The sequence below is a fragment of the Bubalus bubalis genome, chromosome 1 (assembly GCF_019923935.1).
Source record: "Bubalus bubalis isolate 160015118507 breed Murrah chromosome 1, NDDB_SH_1, whole genome shotgun sequence".
In the NCBI taxonomy this organism is placed as follows: Eukaryota; Metazoa; Chordata; class Mammalia; order Artiodactyla; family Bovidae; genus Bubalus; species Bubalus bubalis.
This window is the reverse complement of record NC_059157.1, coordinates 173,309,705-173,328,465: the sequence shown is the minus strand read 5'-3', so window position 1 is coordinate 173,328,465 and position 18,761 is coordinate 173,309,705. Positions and strand designations below refer to the sequence as shown.

The following is an 18,761-nucleotide window of genomic DNA, read 5'->3' as shown; positions in this document are numbered from 1 at the left end:
GAAGGGAGCGTGAGACTACAACAGCTCCTTGGGCAAGCATTAATATAGAGACAAAGGAATTGAAGGTTTTCTGTTCTTATGAAACTCCTTCTTCCTTTGTCTGTTGCTTTGTCCTTGCTCATAACTCCTAATTTCTTCCTCTTCTATTTTGTTCTTTCTTTTTCCCTTCCTCTGCCCCTTCTCTATCTTCATCTTCATTTCTACTTCCAGTCTAGCATCTTCCTTTTCATAGCGCCATCCATCCTCAAGCTTCGAAAAACATTTTTGGGCTTCCCTGGTGGCTCAGAGGTTAAAGCGTCTGCCTCCAATGCGGGAGACCTGGGTTTGACCCCTGGGTCGGGAAGATCCCCTGGAGAAGAAAATGGTAACCCACTCCAGTATTCTTGCCTGGAGAATCCCATGGATGGAGAAGCCTGGTAGGCTACAGTCCATGGGGGTCGCAAAGAATTGGACATGACTGAGCAACTTCACTCACTCACTCACTCACTCACTCACTATTGCTCACACAGAGCAAATTTAAGTTGACACCCCCACCTGTCCACCAAGAACTTGCCAACCAAGATAATCTGTCCATAGTCAGATATTTACCCAATGATAAGTTTCCCAGGTGTTCCTCAATTCCATGGTTTGCTCCATCATATTTGATGTGCGTTTCTATAACCTCAGTGCATATCAGCCATTATGTTCACTGAATTCTTTGCAATAAGCATTGTTAACCTAAAGGTCTCTTCTCCCTTTTTCATAATTAGAATAAAAGTCTATTGGATGTTTTATTGCATATTCAATTTTAAGTGTTGCTTCTCTTTCTTTTCACTAGATTTGTGACAAAGAATGGCATTACTATGTCATCAATGTGGAGTTTCCTGTGGTCACCTTATACATGGATGGAGCAACGTATGAACCATACCTGGTGACCAATGATTGGCCCATTCATCCATCTCACATTGCCATGCAACTGACAGTCGGCGCTTGTTGGCAAGGTAACCCTTAGGTCCAGCCCTTCTCCCTGGCCTATCTGTGTACAGTCCATCAAAGGTACAGGCAGAGAAAAGGGCAAAGCAAGTGGTATGAGCTTCAGCCAGGAAAATATACTATCCCCTACTAATAAAACAGGACTTAAAAAGTTAAGGATGAATCCAAGCACTAACCTTGTGTAATAATAAAGCACTTGGCTTGAGACCAGATTTTGACTTTAGATCCACATGAGCAATTTCAGAATTGCCTCTGAGTTGCTAATGCATTTTATTGTTCTGGAACCTTATCTGGTTTCAAACTGGGGCTGTGTAGAGAAAAGCCTGCAAGTGGAATCTGGTATAAAAAATTGCCAGTTGGCTCTGTTGCTGTCTACACTGGTCAGAAGCCAAGGATCTCTCTTTATCCCCACTCAAATTGTCTAAGACCCCGACTCTCTGTTCTGGGAAGTCACTTCCTCTGCTGCTGCTTCTCCTCCAGTCCCCAACCCAGACTCATCACCTCTTTGGAAGTAGGAGAGCCAGCTCTCTGAGCAGGCATCTAGCCTTTCTGTTCCCCACTCAGATTTGTGAGCATCTTTGTCTTTGCTCCCTTTAACAGCTGGGGTTCTTTGAAGTATCATTGAGAGACCAGAGGGGAAGTAAAGTGCTCCTCAAATAAGCAGATCAGTACTTTGAGATGACTCCTCAAACTCCTGATGATGCCTTCTTTGAGGGTTACTAAGATTTGAGACCTTGACCATTTGCTGTGGGAGAGGAGGAAAAAGGTGGGCTGTGGTACAAGATTATGACTTGGGAGGACTGGCTCCCTCTAGGGGAGACATAAACCCCTCTGGGTTGGGACAAGAGTAAATTCTGGGCAGCTCCATGCAAGAGAAGATGGCAAGAAGGGCACGTGGTGCAGCCCTGGGAGCACTAGGGACAAAACCCAGGAAGGAGACAAAGCAGGAATGAGGCAACGGAAGACAGTGTATTTTTTTTTAATTGAATTATAGTTCATTTATATTGTTGTATTAGTTTTAGGTATACAGCAAAGTGATTCAGTTATATATATATATATACATACACACACACACACACACACACACACACACACACACACTTCTTTTTCAAATTTTTTTCCCTTATAGGTTATTGCAAAATCTTGAGTAGACTTCCCTGTGCTAAATAGTAGGTCCTTGATTATCTATTGTGTTTATAATAGTATGTATATGTTAATCCAAATTCCTAATTTATCCATTCCCCTCTTTCCTTTTTTGATAACCATGGTTGTTTTCTGTCTGTAAGTCTGTATCTGGGTTTGTTTTTTTTTTTCCAGTTTTTAAATATATTTGTTATTTAATGAAAAGAATTTATTTAGCATTAATTTTTTTAATTTTTAATTGGAGGATAATTGCTTTACAGTGTTTGTTGGTTTCTGCAGTGCAACAATATGAATGAGCTATATGTAATGTCTATCCCCTCCCTCTTGAGCCTCCCTCCCACCCCACCTCCAGCCCAGCCCTCTAGGTCATCACGGAGCATCAGGCTGGGCTCCCTGTGTTATGAAGCAGCTTCCCACTAGTTATCTGTTTTACACATGATAGTATATATATGTCAATGCTACTTTCTCATGTTTTTGTTTTGTATATAAGTTCATTTGTATCTCTTTTTTTTTTTTTAGATTCGACATATAAGCATTATCAATGATATTTGTCTGGTTTACTTCACCTTGTGTGATAATGTTTAGGTCCATCCATGTTGCTACATATGGCATTATGGCTGAGTAAGAGTGTATTTTTGAGTAGAAGTCACCTACTTGAAGTCTGATGTACATCACATGACAGTAAAAATCTTCTCAAACATTTCATAGAATGTGATAAGAGCTCCCTCAGTATTGCAGAATTCCCCAGGGTATGAGGAGAGGAAGACTGTGTCATCTGGCGTGAGCCCATGGAACTAGTTAGTGTAGCAAGGCACTAATTCAGAGGTTGCCCAGGAATCATTAGTCACTGAACACAGTGTTAGAACAACAGCCCTCTCATGTGGTTGCATGCTCCAGCTAGACGCCACAGCCAGCCCGCAGATATTTTGGGACATAGATTGGATGCTGCCCATAAGAAAGAGCGCTAAGAATGCATTTGAGTCAGTTCTAATGAGGTGGATGAAACCGGAGCCTATTATACAGAGTGAAGTAAGTCAGAAAGAGAAACACCGATACAGCATTTTAATGCATGTATGTGGAATTTAGAAAGATAGTAACGACGATCCTATATGCAAGACAGCAAAAGAAACACAGATGTAAAGAACAGACTTTTGGATTATGTGGAAGAAGGCAAGGGTGGGATGACGTGAAAGAACAGCACTGAAACATGTATATTACCATATGTAAAATAGATGACCAGTACAAGTTTGATGAATGAAGCAGGGCACTCAAAGCTGGTGCTCTGGGACAACCCAGAGGGATGGGGTAGGGGAGGGAGGTGGGAGGGGGGTTCAGAATGGGGGGACACATGTGCACCCATGACTGTTTCATGTCGATGTATGGCAGAAACCACCACAATATTGTAAAGAAATTATTCCCCAATTAAAATTAATTAATTTAAAAAAGAAAGAAAGGGCCCTAATCATGTCACCATGAACCTTACCATGACTTCCCTAGCGGCCCTCACGGACCACATCTGATCCCCATCATCCCAGCCTGCAGTGGAAACCTGCAGAATCTCTAACTTCCTTGGACTCCTATTAATACTTTCTCACCTATTTCCTTATCTAGAGTAATACCTGTATTGCAAGGTTATTATAAGGACTCAGTGCAGGCACTTGGAGTGTGCTTGGCATGTTTCAGTTGAATGAATGTGTAAATTTGAAAACATCTGCTGGTCGCCTCCTCTACCTCCTCCTCTGCTCCTTGCACCTAAACCCTATATGGTAGATTTTCCACAAGACCTTGGTACACTTTGGCTTCTGTGATTCCAGCTTCCCCACAGCTCCCTGAACGTACTGACCTTCTCCCCTTCCCCAGGACTAATCCTCACAGACAGGCCCTGGCCAGCCAGGTCCTTCTCTAGGTCAGAAAGAAGGTCACTGAGCCTGGGAAAGAGTCAGTCAGAAGACAAGCACAGGAAGATGGGGCTGATGTTGTTGGAGAGAACTCATCATCCAGGCTTCTGAGCGCGGAGAAGATTTAGGTATCTTTTCTGAAAGGAAAGATAATCTTTGGTGAATTTTCAGCATGGGAGAAAAATCCCTTAGAGTCTTTAAAATTGAGCTTTTGGGGATGAGTATGAGTTCACTAGGCTGATAAAGGTAGCCACAGCAGGCTGATAAAGGTATGCCATGGCAGAGCAGCTTGATGTTGGCATGCCCAGGGTGCCTATCACTGGAATGTGCCTGGATCAGAATGAGTGGAGAGGAGGATGAGATAGAGTTGAGACCAGACCATAGGGTGCATCTTGCCTTGTTAGGAGCTTGGATTCTCATGAATATTTACATGCTCCCTGGAGCCATGATTTTTGTCTTGGGTGGTGGTTTAGTCACTAAGTCGTATCCAACTATTGCGACCCCATGGACTGTGGCCTGCCAGGCTCCTCTGTCCATAGGATTCTCCAGGCAAGAATACTGGAGTGGGTTGCCATTTCCTTCTCTAAGGGATCTTCCCGACTCAGGAATAGAACCCAGGTCTCTTGCTTTGCAGGCAAATTCTTTACTGACTGAGCTACGAAGGAAGTACCCTTTGTCTTGGGAGGAGACATCAAAAGGTCTTTCAATAGGACACAGTGCTGTGAAATTGATGGTCAGTAATACAGCCCTTGCCTCGGCATGTTTCTAAGCCTTCCAAACTCCACTTATATATACATTATAAGCCCACTGTGTGAACGGGCCCCTTGGGGACTGTAATTGTGGGGAGTTTTTCAGGTACTTTTGAGGTTGGCAAGGGAACCAGTTCCCATTTGTGAAATTTCCATTCAGGGGGTTAACAATGGGGATAGAAAATAATGTGCTAGCAGCTGCTTGCTGGGGGCTCCCAGGAACTCAGAGCTGGAACTCAGAGGCTCCAGCTCAGAGGCTGGGCAGGACTCTGCCGCCCCAATTAGTCTACTGTGTCCTGTGATTGAATTGGAAAGCCAGAGTAATCAGTGGAACTTCATTTTCATGGGTATTTTTCCAGTAATTAAAAAAAATGAGATTTCATTTACACTTAGGAAATATTGCCAGGATGGCCTCAAGCAGGCAGCATATCTTAATTCTAGGGAAGGGCTTTTGAAGTCAGGATGGACGTTGCATCTCAAGCGAGTCCTTCTGTCTCTGTGTGGCTGCTGTGTGCCACCTAGCCATCACCTCTGTGCTCTGTGTCAGCGTTTTCAGGATGGAGCCAGACCCTCTCTCCTGGCCAAAATCCGTCTGTGCTGACTGAGAAACTGCTGCCGTTAGACAAATACCAGATCCCTTGTCTCTCTCTGGGTCATGCCATGCGGGAAGATTGTTTAAAAGACTAATTAATTTGTCCTTTTCCTTAGAGTCCCTATTCATCCATTTCTAACAACAAAAATTCAAGTTCTACTCACATGTGATAAAAATTATATAATCTCCTTTGTGTCTGGACCTCTACCCTGGGTCCAGCCACCCAGGCCCTATAACTCATTTGTCATGGGAGTGAGTCAGGAAGGCTACTGATGCGCCAGCCACAGAGATGACCCAGCAGGTGACACTCCAGAGCACCTCTCCCCAATCACGACAACCAGAGAAGCTCTGACTTACTTATTTTATATGATATCAGAGCTAGAGTTGTTTTAATGAAATGGCTAAACGTGTTTGAAGAAGCATAGCTGTAAACACACACTTAAGAAGGTACCACCCTGCCCCCTGCCTGAGCCTTATCTGCTCTTGGCAGAGCTCATCACTGTCATCCCTGCTTGTGGCTCTGTCCCCAGCGACCACCTCATCTCTGCCTCTGCTGGGGACCCTCCTCCAGTGCTCTGGACCTTGGCCTTCCTAGAGTGTCCAGCTTTGCCTCTTCCTAACGATGGCACCCCCTGGTGTTGGATGAGGAGGGCCTTCTACCCTAGCTCCTGGTCTGGCTGAGTCCTACCCGCTACTTAACAAACAAAGCAGCAGGAGATAGAGAAGGGGATAGTTCTAAAAATTAGACTGTGTTAAGGAACAGACACAGAACCCCACTTACTTGTGGCTTTTGGGAGGGGCTGAGGCAAAGAATACGAATGGCCAAAAAAAGTAATAAAAAGGCAGAAATGATGCTGAAAGTTGCAGTAATCAATAGCATCTGTTCCTCAGACAGAGGGGAATTGGAGCCACATGTGGTCCCGAGATCTGGTGTACATTTTCAGGTCATTATTTTTGCCAGACACTAAAATTAGTACATACCTGGAGCGCATGTCATCACTTAATAAACTTGGTCTAATTTAATACAAATTCTCTTAATAAAGTCTGTGTTGAAATTATTCTGCATCCCTGGAGGTCTCTGCTGCTGAGAGAGAGGCACGTGCTAGCATAGTCTGCCTTACATTCAAGTGGAATTTCCCAAGGGCTTCATGAAGCTTGGGTCCCCCAGGTTCCACAAGGAGGCCAAGGTCAAGTTTGGGAAAACATATAAGCCATCCCCATGGCCCCACACTGAAGAGTCACAATGCACCTTTGTTTATTCAAAGCTCTCAGAAACTCACCAAGAAACCAATCAGTTTGACATTACCTAACCTGTGGTTCTCAGTCTTATTTCACTATGGAAGTCACTCTTTGTAGATTAGTGTTCCTGGAGCACTGTTTGGGAACCATCTCATTGGAGTTATTAATGGGGGTCTCTATCCCCCACTAAAGCATGGATTTGCAGAAGGCAAGGACTGTCTGCTCTCAAAGACTCCCCTTCCGTCCCCTTTCCTCCTATTTTATGTCCTGGAGAAGGTCAATAATTATTGGTTATTGAATTATATCCCAGTTTTGAGTTTGTTTTGACAAAGGTGTATGGCTCATGTCTGATACACAGGGGTGACTAACACAGTGTCTCTTAGCATTGTCTGTATTTAAAAATCAAGTAAAGATGATTCTAGGCCCTAGATTTCACTTGGCATAAGGGTATATTGGTCTAAAGACAACACAGCGTTAAAATTTGGTGATTTATGTGTGGAAACACAGGATAACTGAGTTACAATTTTAACTTTGAATCTCATTCTGAAAGTTACATTAATTAGAAAATTTTAACAAGGGTCTTAGAGCAAAAAGACCATTTTAATTCTAAGTAGCATTTTAACTTGTCTGAGAGACACACTATGGCAGGGAGGAAAAAAAAAGAGAAAGAGACCCCTGAAGAAAGAGAAGACTCCCATGACATCATCTCATCTCAGAGCTCCTTGGTTCTTGCTGGCACCAAAACTGACTGCTAGTTTTGAGTTCCTGCACTGTGCTCAGCTCTGGCTTGGCTTCTCTTTAACAACCCTATGTTGTGGCTGTAATTATCATCTCCATTTTGCTCATGAGGAAACAGACTCAGAGAACATAAGAACCTTGGGAAGGGTCACCTAGAGCCTGGATTTGCACCAAGAACTGTGTCACCCACAGCATTAATTACACTGCCACACCCACCTCTGCTTCTAGAGATATGTAGAACCAGATGGCATTTAATAGCCAAGCAAGGAAGGCCAGAAGATTCTGGAATCTACAGGCAAACCATTTGCCAGGACTCTCCGGGCTTTCTTCCCCAGATCAGACAAAGTCAAGCTGAGGCCAAAGATAATGACTGGCCCACTGGGCATCTTGGTTTAACGGGAGAGCTGAATCTGGAGTTAGAAAAGAATTCTAGACCCTTACTGCTACTGCTGCTGCTTACTTGCTCTGGGTCTTTGAAGACTGTGTCTTGCCTCTGTGCTCCTGGAGAATGGCGGAGCCATTCTGGTTGATATATAAGGGCCATTCCAGCTTTGTGAATCTAGGTGCCTAATGCCAGAGTACTGACTTTTGGGGTCATCCCATAAGTCATATGTTTCTTATGAACTTAGAACCCACCATGTAAATGTTCACTGAAAATGCTGGAAGGATGGAGATATAACAACCAAAGGATCAAGAAAGCCTGCTGAGACTGTGTCATGGCCAGCCCTGAGGGCAGAGCATCCCTGACCACCAGTCCTTACAGCTACAGTTCTAAACCCTGGGGTTGTGCACAGGTTTTAAAGCCACAGTTTATGGGAGTCTATTACACACTTCACTTAGTCTTTGCATTCAGTGGGTATCTCCATCACTGAAATGAGAGAAAGCAAGATTTCCAATGGTCTCACCATTTGCATTGCTCAAAATTGATAGCCAACCATCTGTGAAATTGTGTTCATTGAGGGGCATCCCCATCAACAAGCCATGCACAGAGCAGCATCCAACCCAAGCAGGAGGGAATATGCCCCCACCCTCCTTTCTATGTGCTTCTCAGACTAAATAGCTGTGGGAATGACAGCAAGAAAAAAAAAAAAAAAGACCAGCAGCATCCCACACATACTTTGCAAAGAGAAGCTACTTTGTCCATTCACACAACACAGGTCTTTTACTCAGAGGAAAGTGAATATTACTGATTCTAAAGCTATGTGTATGGTTGGTGGGCCCACCTCTCAGTGGAAAGAAAGCTGAATGAAAACTCTGGCTCAGAATAACACAAGTTATGTTAAATCACTTTTGCCAAAGACCATTATTTTTCATGAGAACTGTGTTTCCCAGTAAACTTGACACAAATCATTGGGAGTTGCTGCTGAAATCATTCAGTGTCTACAGAACTCCGTGTAATTGGACATTCACCCTCAGCCTTGTATCAATCCCAACCTGTCCTCATCTTTCTGAAGCAGCCCAATTATGAGACCCTCCAAGAAATTCTGCTTGAACCCTCCCAGCCATATGTATTATATGGCATTCAGGTCAAAAGCTTGAGAGCAAGCAAAACCTGAGTCTGAATCAGAGTTTTGCTAACTTCTGCCTGTAGGGCCTTAGGCAAGTTACCTAGCTGTGAAAACATCATCTTGTAAAAGGAGTTGTAGTTTAGCAGATAAGAATCTGAATTCACAATGAAAAAAGTCATTTTTCCACATCCATCTTAGTGTCACTTCCAGTCCCTCTTCTATCTGAGTGGGGGAGATTCAACCTTGGCAAGTTTGGAATTCTCCCATTTCTTTAGTCACTCAGTTGTGTCCAACTCTTGCAACCCCCTGGACTGTAGACTGCCAGGCTCTTCTGTCTGTGGGATTCTCCAGGCAAGACTACTGGAGTGGGTTGCCATTTAGGGTGCCAGCTGATTTCAGGGGGATGTATAAGGGGCTAGGGTGTTGAGGGGCCTCCAGTCATCTTTCCATGCAGGTGTCTACTGAAACGGTGTCCATCTCTTTGATCCTCAGTCATTAATGGTCCTTCGGGGTCATCAGCGCTCTGTGTAATTCTTTGTCTTAGGGACACAGAAATACCTCTGCTGCTTCTCATACCTTGTAAAACCATGCTTGGTCCCTCTCTCCACCTATCCAGATGTGCCAGGTTCGCTTCCCCTCCCAGTATCACACACTGTTTCCAGGGTGTTCACCCTCATTCTGCATCTCTGTCATCCTGTCCATCCACCCCCCGCTGCCACCCCCTAGCCTGGAGTATCATCTCCTAGACTGGGGAAAGGCAGGTTTTTCCGCTGTCTATTTTCCATGGATGTTGAAGATACATCTTCCCCACCCTTCTAAATTTAGGACTTGAGATGAAATTGAGGAAGCGACTCAGCTCCAAGCCCCATCTTCTCTCCCTCCTGTCAACCGTTCTTGCAGCAGTGAGCACAAGACAGAGATGCGTTTGAACTAGGGTATTATGGAAGAAATCAGAAGAGACAGACTATGATCTCAAAAGTACTATCCTGCAACTTAAGAATTATTAAATAAAATACCCTGGGGAAGAAATCGTCATGTTTTAAGGACCCAGTGTGTGTGTGTGTGTGGTAAGTTGCTTCAGTCATGCCCAACTCTTTGCAACCCTATGGACCATGTCCTGCCAGGTTCTTCCGTCCATGGTATTCTCCAGGCAGGAATGCTGGAATGTGTTTCCATTTCCTTCTCCAGGGCATCTTCCCAACCCAGGGATCGAACTGCACCTCTTGAGTCTCCTGCATTAGCAGGCGGATTCTTTACCACTAGCACCACCTGTGTGTGTTAGTAGCTCAGTCATATTCAACTCTCTGTGACCCCATGGACTGTAGCCCACCAGGCTCATCTGTCCATGGGATTTCCCAGGCAAGAGTACTGGAGTGGGTAGCCACTCCCTTCTCCAAGGGATCTTCTGCACCCAGGGATCAAACCCGGGTCTCCTGTATTGCAGGCAGATTCTTTACCATCTGAGCCATCAGGGAAGCCCTGGGGACTTGATAAATCATGGCTATTAATTTCCCCCCTGATCTGTTGGATGTATTTTCTATATCATGTGTTTGGAAATTAATCATGCACTGCCTTAGGAAATGAACTGAGTTGGCAATTTACTCTTACATTTTTATTTTACTTTTCCAGTGTCTATACTTTATTCTCCCAACTGAATGTGAGCTCCTGGAAAACACAGTCCTATCTTATCATCAGCTGAATCAAACAGAATGCTAGACAAACAGCAAACACTTTAAAAATGTGTGCAGATCTAGCCTTAGGAATCTGTGTTTGCAAATATTTGGAGAAGGTTCTTTGTGTTGGAAATCAGGTTATTTTCTTTTCTTACAATAATTCATGAGCATGTGTATGTCTAAATGTTAGCAGAGAAGCCATGTGGTGTGTGCAGACACCCTAGATATTAAACAGAAAGATTTTTCAGTATATGTATCCACTCTTTTTTTAAATCCTGCATCACAACCACCTCTGAGTGCAAGTATATTTCTAGTTTTTGCTAGCCTCCTATTGCACAATGCTAATTGAATTGCTTTCCTGGAGTCGTGTCATTAATAAATAGAGTGCATCGCAGGTCTAGGATTCTTAAGTCAAAAATAGAAAACATGGATGTTTTGCTGAGTGAAAATAGTGTGTAGGAAGATGTTCTGGCACCCAGGAAAGTGTAAAGGATGGTGAGTGGTGAGTGATCAGTTGAGGGGCTCTGGGTGGCAGACCACAAGGGCTCTCTCCCAGCTACACTCTATTTTTTCTGATTTAATTTTAATTGGAGGATAACTGATTTAAAATATTGTATTGGATTCTGCCATACATCAACATGAATCAGCCATAAGTATACTTATGTGACCTCCATCTTGAACCTCCCTTCCACCCACCACCCCATCCCACCCCTCTAGGTCATCACAAAGCACCAGGTTAAGCTCCTTGTGTTTTATACAGCAACTCCCCAATAGCTATCCACTTCACACATGGTTAATGTATGTGTTTCAACACTACTCTCTCAATTTGTCCCACCTTCTTCCCATCTGCTCTCTATGTCTGTGTCTCTATTCTTGCCCTGCAAATAGGTTCATCAGTACCATTTTTCTAGATTCCATATATATGCATTACTATATGGTATTTGTTTTTCTCTTTCTGACTTACTTCACTCGTATAACAGGCTCTGGGTTCCTCACTACACTGACTACATCAGTGTAGTCTACATCCACCTCACTACAACTGACTCAAATATGTCCTTTTTTATGGCTGAGTAATATTCCATTGTGTATACATACCACAACTTCATTATCCATTCATCTGTGGATGGACATTTAGGTTGTTTCCATGTCCTAGCCATTGTAAATAGAGCTGCAATGAACATTGGGGTACATGTCTTTTTTTCAATTATGGTTTCCCCAGGGTATATGCCCAGTAATGGGATTGCTGGGTCATATGGTACTTTTATTCCTAGTTGTTTTTTTTTTTTTTTTAAGGAATCGCCATGCTCTTCTCCATAGTACCAGCCACACTCTATAGACTGGGCTGTCCAGTACCACCAGAATGACCAGCTGGTCCTGAGTATGGATGGATACACTCACTCTCTAGAAGCCTACATTTCACCAATTACTCCTTAGATGATCTTGGCCACTTTCTTCTCTCTAAACCTGAGTTTGTTCCTCTTTAACCATAGAGGAAATGCCTAACTCTTAAGAGTTCTATGAAGGTTCAATAAGATGATGTATGTTGAGGACTTCACACGGCATTGGGCACAGTGTTCATGCCTAGTCACTGAGACTTGCTGTTGGATCTGCTGCTCTAAGTGGGAGACAAGGCAGGGAAGAGATAACCACCTGGATGCCTTGGAGTGTGGCAGTCTATCAATCAGATCCAGGCTCATACTCGTCTTCCTGCAGGGTAACAGAAGTGTTCTTCCAGTAGGGCAGGAGCATGCTGATGGCTGTGAGGGGCACCTTAACCATGAGGGCCTTGGGAGCCTAAACCCAATGACTCCCATATTGGCTCCCCCATACCCAAAGCCATGGCCTGAGAGATCATCTCAGGTCATCTCTCAAAGTCAAACCTGTGGACAGAGCACTTTGATAGAGCCTTGTCCATTCATTTCCAATGTGGAGATGTTCTGGGTAGCGTGAGTCAAAACAGATTAAACCCTTAAAGATGGATGCCCAGCTCCCACAGCTGAAGACATCCTGCAGTAAAGCAGTGAGGCGGTCTACTCAGGATTTGCTCAGCCTGCTGTACCCTCCTGGCTCTGCCCCCGCTCCAGGCATTGCCTTATTGTCCCTGGTCTGCTTACAGGATGGCTGCAGCCACTCTCAGCCTTCTATCTTTACAGAATGATCCCCAGGGAAAGAGAGCAAGAGTAGGTTCCAGAAACCTTCTAGAGAGAAGATGGAAGCTCTTGTCCCAGAGGCTGCCAGCCAGCTTCTCTGCTCATCTCATTGGGTTAAACTTGATCTCCTGATTATCCCTAGACCAACACTTGTGGCTTTTTGGATGCCAAGTGCTGATTGGCTTCACCTGGTATGGCTAATCCCAGTCCATGCCTCGTTCAGTCACTGGAGCAATGGAGACAAAACAGCCTGACTGAAAGTGAAAATGAAAGTCGCCCAGTCATGACCAACTCTTTGCAACCCCATGGACTATACAGTCCATGGAATTCTCTAGGCCAGAATACTGGAGTGGGTAGCCTTTCCCTTTCCCAAGGGATCTTCCCAACCTAGGGATCGAATCCAGGTCTCCTGCATGGCAGGCAGATTCTTTACCAGCTGAGCTACAAGGGAAACCCAGCTTTGACTAAATAGAGGATCTTCCTGACTCAGGGCTCTAACCTGTGTCTCCTGTGCCTCCTACATTGGCAGGTGAATTATTCATCAGCTTTGAATAAATAGAGTCCATCCCTGGAACTCGAGTCAACCCCCCAAACTTCAGTGCTGCCATTGCAAGAGGGCAGGAGTGAGGTGGATGCTGGAGAGATGCCACAGGTGCTACTCTGCTGGAGCATCTCCTTCAATCCAGCCAACAATTAGGAAGTGTCCACTGTGTGCCAGACAGCATGTAGGAGGCCCAGCGACACTGGGTCAGGGGCTCGTGTTGTTGAGAGGGATAAATGAGCCAATGTGTGCAAAGTGCCCGCAACAGTCCTCCGTTCCCCTACTACCTGCCCAGTATTGTCTTCATTACAATGAATCATGCATGACTGCTCCCTTCCAACCAGGAGACAGACTTAAATAAATTCTAGCAATGTGTGAGGATGGGCAAGAGTAAGCCACCAGGTGGCACAGAGCACAGAGATCACTTAGGAGTAAGCAGAAGCCTGGCTTCAAGAAGCTTATAGCCCAGTGGTTCTGAACCTTGACTTCATGTTTGATTCACTTAAAGGAGATAGACAGATGAATGGACAAAAAAGGTGAGGTATGTATATAAATACACATATATTAATATAATGTTATATATAAATATATGACTTTGAATCCATCTGCCAATGCAGAAGACACAAGAGACGCTGTTCAGATCCCTAAGTCAGGAAGATCTCCTGGAACAGGAAATGGCAACCTGCTATAATATTCTTGCCATGGAAAATTCCCTAGACAGAGAAGACTGGTGGGCTACAGTCATGAGGTCGCAAAGAGTTGAACATGACTGAAGAACTGAACAAACACACACACACATATATATATAATGGAATATGATTCAGCCATAAAAAGAATGAAATAATGCCATTTTGCAGCAACATGGGTGGACTTAGAGATATCATACTAAGTGAAGGAAGTCAGAGAAAGACAAATATAATATCATTTATATGGATTGGGGGCAGGAGGAAAAGGGGACGACAGAGTATGAGATGGCTGGATGGCATCACTGACTCAATAGACATGAGTCTGAATGAACTCCAGGAGTTGGTGATGGACAGGGAGGCCTGGGGTGCTGCAATTCATGTGGTCGCAAAGAGTCGGACACGACCGAGTGACTGAACTGAACTGAACTGATATGTGCAACCTAAAAAAAGATACAAATAAGCTTATTTACAAAAGATAAAGAGACTCATAGACATAGAAAACAAACATGGTTACCAAAGAGGAAAGAGAGGTGTGGGGGAGGGATAATTTAGGAGGTTGGGATTAACACATATCTACTGCTGCTGCTGCTGCTAAATCACTTCAGTCGTGTCCAACTCTGTGCGACCCCATAGACGGCAGCCCACCAGGCTCCCCTGTCCCTGGAATTTTCCAGGCAAGAACACTGGAGTGGGTTGCCATTTCCTTCTCCAGTGCATGAAAGTGAAAAGTGAAAGTGAAGTTGCTCAGTCGTATCCAACTCTTAGCAACCCCATGGACTACAGCCTACCAGGCTTCTCTGTCCATGGGATTTTCCAGGCAAGAGTACTGGAGTGGAGTGCCATCACCTTCTCCAACATATACCTCAGTTCAGTTCAGTTCAGTCACTCAGTCGTGTCCAACTCTTTGTGACCACATGAATCGCAGCACCCCAGGCCTCCCTGTCCATCATCAACTCCCGGGGTTCACTCAGACTCACGTCCATCGAGTCAGTGATGCCATCCAGCCATCTCATCCTCTGTCGTCCCCTTCTCCTCCTGTCCCCGATCCCTCCCAGCACCAGAGTCTTTTCCAATGAGTCAGCTCTTCGCATGAGGTGGCCAAAGTACTGGAGTTTCAGCCCCAGCATCAGTCTTTCCAAAGAAATCCCAGGGCTGATCTCCTTCAGAATGGACTGGTTGGATCTCCTTGCAGTCCAAGGGACTCTCAAGAGTCTTCTCCAACACCACAGTTCAAAAGCATTGATTCTTCAGTGCTCAGCCTTCTTCACAGTCCAACTCTCACACCCATACATGACCACAGGAAAAACCATAGCCTTGACTAGACAGACCTTTGTTGGCAAAGTAATGTCTCTGCTTTTGAATATGCTATCTAGGTTGGTCATAACTTTCCTTCCAAGGAGTAAGTGTCTTTACTACTATATATAAAATGAACAACAAGGACCTACTGTATTGCAAAGGGAACTATACTCAATATTTTGTAATAACCTATAAGGGAAAAGAACTTGAAAAGGAACATATATATGTATGTATGTATATATATATATATATATATATATATATATATATATAACTGAGTCACTATGCTGTACACTTGAAACTTTGTAAATCAACTGTACTTCTATTTAAAAAAAAAAAAGGCCATAACCTCTGTGGGTGGGATACAGCACCAGAATCAGTTTATTCTTTTAAAGATTCCCCAGATGATTAAAATGTGCAGCCAAAATTGACAACCACCCCTTATAGGCGCTTGAAGACATGAAACACACGTACATTAACTAACAACGCTGAGTTCTTAGAGGTGCACTGAAATGAACTATCTGTGTTCCAAGGCTCAGGGCAGGGAGAAGGCAAGGTGAGCAGAGAGCTTGAGGGGCCTTGGAGAAGCAGTGGGATCTTCCTGACCTGAGCGCTTTGAAGCTGGTATCTCAGTGTGGGGAGGAATGGGTGAGAGCAAAAGTATGTGTGCGAACATAGAGGGTGTGTCATTCTGGACCCGATCAGAAGAGAGAAACCACACAGTAATTTCAACAAGAAAATATAAAAAGTCACTGACTGTAACAGAGCACTGGAATAATGAAGCAGCTAAGAGAGAATAATCTCTTAGCTGCTAAGAGAGAACTCTGAAGGCTATAGGAATGCAGGTATCAGGATGCCCACTCCCGTAAGACTGAGACAGGGCCCCCAGTGGAGAGTCCTCTGCCACCCAGGCTGAGGTCCAGACTTTGCTGACACAGCATCGCTCACTCATGGGCAGAGAAGTCACTGTGGTGTTACTCTGGCAGAACCTTCCAGAAACCTGCCCTCCAGGTGCTAGAGAAACTGATGAGGGGGCCACTGAGGCAGCACAGGAGAACCAGGAGGCAAAACCCAGCAGTGTCCCCTACAAGTGAGTGCAGGCTCAGAAAGGCTACAGAACCTCCCGCAGGGAATTGGCAAAGCTAGAGTTCTGCCCAGATCCATCTTTCCTGCACGTTTGGCTACCTCTCTGAATGAACTGAAGTACAAGATCAAAGCTCAGGTTGTTGACGTAGGCTGCCCCTGGATGGAACAGTGTTTGTGCTCAATGAAGTCAGTGGGAGGGGGCTCCTGGAGGAGGTGAGGCTTCCACTGAACCTAAAGGGGCATTGATATTAGGGAACTTTGGGAAATGAGGGAGAGAATGGGAGGAGGCAGCTTCCAGGCTGCCTTTGCAACACAAGCCACACTGAACAATTTCCCCAGCTGAAAAGCTGACCCGGGCACAGACAGTAGAAGGACATAGGTGAGGGGAAGAAGGACAGAGGTAGAACAGAATCAAGGAAGCCCCTATATGACAAAGAACTTGGATTTGAGCAGATATGACATCAACTCCATGAGAATCAGAGCCCAGGGACTCGGGGTTCTAGGACCCGTCAATCGCATGCCAACCTCTCAGTGAAATGAACACAGGGTAGCAGATGCCAGCTCTGCAGTCACACAGACCAGAACCAGAGTGCCAGCTCCAGCGTTTAGCTGTATGTCCTGGGGCAAGTCCTTCTACCTTTCTGAGTCCCAGGGCTCCTTATCTGTCATTTGGAAACAATGATTCCTCTTTGCAGGCTCACCCTGATGAAGTCCCCAGCAGGCAGCCTGGCACACAGCACGTCTTTCATCACTGGTAGATTCCCTCTCCCTGGCTTTTACTCTGTAGGCACTTTCTGTCTTCTAAAACAGGAGTCCCCAGCCTCCAAGAATCTAATGCCTGATGATCCAAGGTGGAGCTGATGCAATAACAATAGAGATAAAGTGCACAATAAATTTAATGTGCTTGAATCATCGTGAAACCATCCCCCTCTTCTGGTCCATGGAAAAATTGTCTTCCACAAAACTGGTCCCTGGGGGCAGAAAGCTTGGGGACTGCTGTTTTAAAACAGTCTGTGCCTCTGAAAGTAAATGTTTTAAATTCAAAGTTCCAGAATCCTAAATAGGTGCAGCTGGGGAGTGCCAAGGTCTGGCAGCCAATAACATCCTCTTGACATTCTGTGTTCACAACTCTGCACTCTCCACTTGGAAGGAAAAACTCAGGTTTAAGGGACACAACCACTGTATCCTTGGCTCCACGGCCAGATGGCACCATGAAGCAATGTTGCCTGCCCAATCTCCACAGGGCAGATAATGGTGCTTCTCTATCTTTTAGGAGGAGAAGTCACCAAGCCACGATTTGCTCAATTCTTCCACGGCAGCCTGGCCAGTCTCACCATTCGCCCTGGCAAAATGGACAGTCAGAAGGTGATTTCCTGCCTGCAGGCCTGCAAGGAAGGGCTGGATATCAATTCCCTGGAAAGCCTGGGCCAAGGAATAAAGGTAAGAAAGTAGCCAGCCTAGCCCCCGGTCAGATGGTGCTTTGTGAGGGGGAGGCACCCAGCACCAGTGCGCTCCTGGAAGCCGAGTTGTTCCTTGCCATGTGACACAGAGACGGTGCCATGGCGAAGGTGTGGCCACAGTGGGGAGAATCATGACCATGACTACACAACAGACTTTGTGCCATCTCCTGAAATTCCTTGACAAAGCCTGAGGATAATCAGATCGATGCACAAAAGCAGGCACACGTTCAATGTCTACCTGAAGGAAATTGTCATATTTCACTGTTTACCTTGGTGGTGGGCTGCTTTGTTGTTTATTTGCCCAAAGGAACTGAGGGATCATGCAAGCATACCTTTCAGAAATACAAAAAAAGTAGAATTAAAATTTTGGACCATGGACAATATGAATTAGGACAGAAGGTCATCCTGGTGTGGGATGGGATTAGAAAGCAGATGCTGAGGTCATTGGGTCCTCCATTATTAAGTTGAAGCCCAGATTGGGCTCCAGGCAATGTCTCCCATCAGAGAGAATACTAGCCGATTTACGATTTTTGTCATCCATACACGATATAACTAAAGTGATCCCAGGGAATCCCAGCTACATTTTGAGAAAAGCTCCTCCTGAGGGGGCAGGATATGGCTGACTGTCCTCATCAAGCCCCTCAGCCCCAATGGGCAGGGATAGCTCTGGCCTCACCTGGATCAGGGAGCAAGTGCCAGCCTCAGGCCTCAGGGTCCTGAGCAAATAGAGGGGTAAACATCATCACGGCCTGTGCTCTATCATAGCAGATCCCAGTGGAAGCAGGCAGTCCCTTGGCCTCTTCTCTGGGAGTCAGGGTGGCCCTCGAGCCCTAAGAAGTTTTCCCAAGGAGGCAGTGACCAGAGCAGAGGTTTCCCACTGCTTCCCATCTGTCCCCACTCAGCATTGTCCATGGAGCTGCCCTGCCTTTCTGTCCCTAGCCAGAGCCCAAGGAGTCACACCTCCAACAGAGGAGCCTCTTGTTTACATTTTTAGTGGGCAATTGTTTGTGGGGCTGTGATTCAGGCTGGC

General features: G+C 45.2%; 1 protein-coding gene across 2 annotated transcripts in view; it reads left to right on the top strand.

The window, feature by feature from the left end:
• Positions 1–18,761, top strand: part of CLSTN2 (calsyntenin 2) — a 731,303-nt gene that overhangs the window by 688,665 nt on the left and 23,877 nt on the right. For both annotated transcript variants that reach the window (XM_044946560.2, XM_006061606.4), the window contains exons 9-10: positions 818–980; positions 17,545–17,711. In XM_044946560.2, the coding sequence (XP_044802495.2) occupies positions 818–980; positions 17,545–17,711 (330 nt within the window). The remainder of the gene's footprint in view (positions 1–817; positions 981–17,544; positions 17,712–18,761) is intronic.